General features: G+C 35.0%; 1 protein-coding gene across 3 annotated transcripts; it reads right to left on the bottom strand.

Annotated features, from left to right (window-relative positions):
- Positions 1-588: 588 nt before the first annotated feature.
- Positions 589-1,973, bottom strand: LOC149179777 (uncharacterized). Of its 3 annotated transcripts, none has more exons than XM_089418057.1 (3): positions 1,730-1,973; positions 994-1,286; positions 589-907 (listed from the first exon to the last, which is right to left on the bottom strand). In XM_089418057.1, the coding sequence occupies exons 1-3, from the start codon at positions 1,767-1,769 to the stop codon at positions 719-721; spliced, it is 522 nt and encodes a 173-aa protein (XP_089274183.1). In that variant the 5' UTR covers positions 1,770-1,973; the 3' UTR covers positions 589-718. The 3 variants fall into 3 exon arrangements, with proteins under 3 accessions (XP_089274183.1, XP_089274184.1, XP_089274182.1); XM_089418058.1 differs by having other exon boundaries at positions 1,748-1,973; XM_089418056.1 differs by lacking the exon at positions 1,730-1,973 and adding an exon at positions 1,408-1,697.
- Between the last annotated feature and the right edge of the window lie 3,033 nt (positions 1,974-5,006).

The raw sequence follows: 5,006 nt of genomic DNA, 5'->3' as shown, positions 1-5,006 counted from the left end.
TAAAACATAGTTGAAGATACATCCATTATTTGTATATCATTGTTACATTTCTGTACAATAAGAAGTTTTTTAATCTCATTCCATGTGATTCTCATTCTCATTAATTTGTTGATCATCAAAACTGCTCAAATCAGATGACAAGAAGAATTTGCATATGTTATAGAGCTAAAGCAATAAATTTTCTTTTTCCAGATGTGTTGGAGATTAGTTTTTAAGATCCATCACATAAGATTTAAGATTTACCTTCGAAACTGTTTATGAGGTTCTTCATCAGAATGAGAATGTGAACCTGCTTATAATCTTGATAAAACAAGTATTATTATTTGATTGATAGAAGAGTCTGTGGAGAACGTATGAAGCGTATAGGAGCCATTGGTTCATTAATCCAGCCATTTGAAGAGACATCCATCCCTATAGATCAGTGTGAAGACACATGGTGCGGGTGTCAACTAGTAGTAACATAGGCTCGAGAGAATAATCAGCTAATTTCTGCATTGTTTTTTGTACCAAAACCAAAAAGCGAATGAAATTTATTCCCACAAGATGTATGGACTTTTTAACACAAAAAACAAGACGGTGCATTCGATAAAATCCGAGTAATACAGTAGATATATTCAGTAAAAGGCTTATGTATTTCTAAGCGTACACTACTCATAACCATCCTCCAGAAGTAATTAGTTCATCTTGACATAAGACAACATGATGGGCTTTTCATTAACTATAAGCCACTGCATGTTGGAAACAATTCCAGAGTTTTAAGAGGCCTGGCTCTCCTACTTATTGCATGTACTGTATCAATTTCACAGTCATATTCTTCTACGCTCCCACAATTGAAAGAGTTGCAGCATCCTTCTCTTGACTCGAGTGTGCTAAGCCTCCAGCCATTGTTGATGTTCAGAGCAGATTCCTGTCATATTAGAAGAAGGCATCAGTAAAATTATATTTGTGAGGTCAAGAACATGAAAAAAATGTTATCATAAAAACCCTACGCACGTCTTCAAATGTACTTCTCTTGGGTTCCTGTTTGCTCTCCATTTTACGTCTCAGCTTCTGCCTGTCTCGAGCTTTGTGATTCTGGAACCAGTAGAAAACATTTTTTCCTTCTATCTTACCATACAAAGCCAGATGGGCTGTGATTTGCTGGATCTGATCGGCGTTCGGAGTTCGAATCCCGCCTCTATACATTTCTTCCAGTATCATCAACTGCTCTGGCGTTGGATTCCACCGTGTAGTTGCAGGCTGAGGCATAGCAGTTGGAACTCTGAGACGGGCTCTGGAAACCACGCCTGCATCCAAAGCCCAAGGTGATGATATAAGTTGAAAAATATTAAAGCGAAAAATATGCGCCCCCCACTTCACCCAACAAAAAAAAATGAACCAAAAAAATGAAAGAAACTCCTATCTGACCAGTACTAATGGCTTCTTCATTCTCCCTTGGATTCAGAATGGCGAAGCTCTTGGTTTTCTTCATATTAAGTGGTTATCTGATAGGGACCTCAAGGGATGAGATGTCAAGAGACAGAAAGAAGCAATGGAATATGGAATTGCAGGAAGACAAAGGAGAAACTTCATGAGACAAAATGGAATGAGAGCAGAGAGTGATTTTAAAAGGTGTTGGTAGGGGGAGCAGATGGTGAAGGATTTTGACAAAAGTTAAAACCATTAAATTCTATGCAGCAGAACAGGCGTTCGTAGTCCTGCAAGAAATAAATCAGTGTGTAATAATAACCTCCTGATGATGTTTCACCTGATCCCTTTATATCATTCATCGTCTCGCCTGTGTATGATGAGAAAATAATTGTAAGGATATGCCTTGGAGTATTTCACGCTTTTACCCTCTGGAGATCCTTCAGAAGCAATCCAAAGTCACGAAATGAATATGCTGCATCCACCATTGTTCTCTCGAACATACCAGTTTATAGAAGAGAGCTACAGCTGTGAAGAAGGAGGCCGAGCAACCTGAAAAGCATGTTTTCCGAGACAACAGGTGCGGGGTTTTCATATCTTTGTCACCTGAGTACGTGTGCATTTGACCAAATCTTAAGATTCTGCTGCATTTATTTCCTTGAAATGTTGTCAAGGACTCTGCGTTCGATGCAAAGGATAAGTGGGAGTTGCCATGAGCATTTGGTTGAATTTGGATGTGTCACTCTCCTACATTTGGAACCTCTTTAGCACTTGATATAGAAACAAAACTATATAAGCACGCCACTCTTTTACATGACAGGTAACAACCAGAATCATCAGCATTCCCCTCATCGCTTTCAATATCGTTGGATCCTTAATCTCCTTCCAATCCAAGGAGGCCAATTGTCTTTTTCTCCTTCTCGGTCCACCGAAACAACGCCATTTGTCCCCTTTAGCGTCGTCCCTTTCACGTTGCCGGGCATACATTCCGAGAACGGATTTTAACGGATGTTTTGGAAATGGGGTTTTGGGCGAGTTTATTTTTAACCAGGCAGGAAAGATCTCCTGTCATTTTTTAAAAATAATTGAGGATAAACATTATTAAACATAGCGAAAATTCGAAGAACAATATTTATAAAAATGGTTTACACGCTAACTTGTTTGTAATATTTTAATTAGTGGTTATTAGGAATTTAAACTCAAGTTTTTAAAATCTGTCAGATTTTAATTAAAATTATCCAGAAAAATGGTTGTGAAAAAGGTAGTTTCATCTATAAGTTAGACTATGCCTTAAATAATTGTTAGAATGATACAAAATGGATGATGATAACATTTCTTTTTTTTTCTTTTTTTAAATAAATAATTGTTAAAATGATATAAAATGGATGATGACAACGTTTCCTTATTTATTTATTTATTTAAATTGGAATTCTAGTTTTTAAGATTAATGTTCAAATTTTTTGTTTTTTTAAAATGAAAATTTGGTTTTCTAGTTTTTTTAATTGAAAAATGAAATCATAAATAACAAATATTTATGTATTATAGTTTAAATTTTTTTATTTAATTTGAAATGTTTGTTTCTAAATTATATATATATATATATATATATATATATATATATGTGTGTGTGTGTGTTAATTTTAAGTGATATTAGATATAATATTGGCACAACTATATATATTAAATGGTTAGTAAATGTTTATATGCATCAATCCATGCTAAGTATGAAAATACTTACTCCATAATATATCTCACATTGCTAGGACTAGCGCAACTATATAAATCAAATGGCTTGTAAATGTTGATAGGCATCGATCCATAATAAGCTTCAAAACACTTACTTCATCATACATATCAAGTTACTACAATTAAAAAAAAAAACAAATCATACGGTAACTAAATTATACCTATATTTAAAATAATTATTATCATTATTACATTATTAATGATCAAAGGAATTAATATAAGTTAAACACATATACATTTTTTAAAAATATATAACAAGATTCTTAACCATATTTAACCCCATTTTATCATAGAGATTCTTAATTTGTAAATAGGCTTTGTTACAATACCACGACCCAATACCATCACTTATCAATACTACATGCCCAAAAATCAAGAACTTATTTCATATAAAACTTGTTCATATGACAACCTTTTTAGTTAATGAATTTATTTAGAAGGGAAAAAAATACATAGCTACTTTGAAAATAAATCTCAACCTTTGATTTGTGTACATTGTTAAGAATATTCTATAATATTCTATGGAGATTAAATGCCTATCATCCACTTAATAATTATTGATAATTAAATTAAAATTATGGAAGCCCAATTCAAAAATAGACATGCCTAACAACATAAATAAATAAATAAATAATTGTGTAAAATTTGACATTCCATTAACTAGATAAGGCATTACAAGTGAGAGTACTCTTGCTACTACCCTACCCAATGGGTAACCAACCTAATAACACAAATTGAGAGTCTTCAGGTTACATAGACCCTGCTTAACCAGTGCATCAAACGAAAAGAAAGCATTGCCAAATTTTATAAAGAATGCCAAGAATTGAAGGCATAGAGACCATGTTCAAGCAAGCCATTCAAACTAAAACTAAGTGCTTACATATGCTACTATGAAAAAAAAATCATCTATAAGAAATGCTTGGCTTACAGATTCATTGCATTTTGCCTTGGAGTGATAATTGGCTATGTTGGGTAGTCCATCCCACAAGTTAAGAGTTGTCTGGAGTCATGAATCCTAGGTTGCATATAGATGCCAATTAGAGTGTTTGAAGTATTTAGCTATGCCAGGAAGCTTTTGTAAGTGATTGCGTTCTCTCGAGCCATGACCTGCAAAAACCCATCTGCCTAAGTTTTTAGACCAATGCCCACCAATTTAAGCCTCTAACTTCCCACTTTAACATGCGACTATTGTAGAAACCGCGACTGGCATAGAGCAAACTAGACAATTATTGGGAGGAGAAAGCTTCTAAGAGGGACCATGAAGCTGAAACACAGGTTGATCAACACTTAAAATTCCCACAAACCTACCTTTGGAGACTACCATCCATAGGAAAATTTGAGCGTGAAGCTTGGTTAGGGTAATCTGTGAACTAAAAGGAGGCAGAAAACTTTGTGAAAGAGACAAGTTATTATAGTGAATCGTGTGGACCAACTAGAACCCCAAAGAGACCAAGTGAACATAGCAAGAAGATGAGAACCATTCAGAGATGTGGGGAAATACAAATTCTCCATCATTGAGAGAACTAGTAAACGTTAAGACTAGGAACAACCAAGGGATGCATGGCCACTATGAGAACCAAAGGCATGGCTACCAGGAATAGGCATAGCTAACCACAGTAGAAGGAAGACAATACTGCTCACCAGGAGCAAAGGCACATCTAAAGAAGAGTGCCACCACCCCATGACACCACCTCCTGCAATAAACACAAAGAACCCCTCCATATAATGATTAACAAAAATCAATAACCAATGAGTTGGATAAGCGAAGGCATACTTCCACCCAAGGCATATTAAATCTTCCCTCACATGATGTACTAGTACATAGTAGGGAACATTTGAGAGGAATTCCATAT

Source organism: Pinus tabuliformis, chromosome 3_2 (assembly GCF_031772625.1).
Source record: "Pinus tabuliformis cultivar Carrire ecotype Pingquan chromosome 3_2, CPIR1, whole genome shotgun sequence".
Classification (NCBI taxonomy): Eukaryota; Viridiplantae; Streptophyta; class Pinopsida; order Pinales; family Pinaceae; genus Pinus; species Pinus tabuliformis.
Note: the sequence above shows the minus strand (reverse complement) of the source record. Positions and strands in the feature narration are given on the sequence as shown.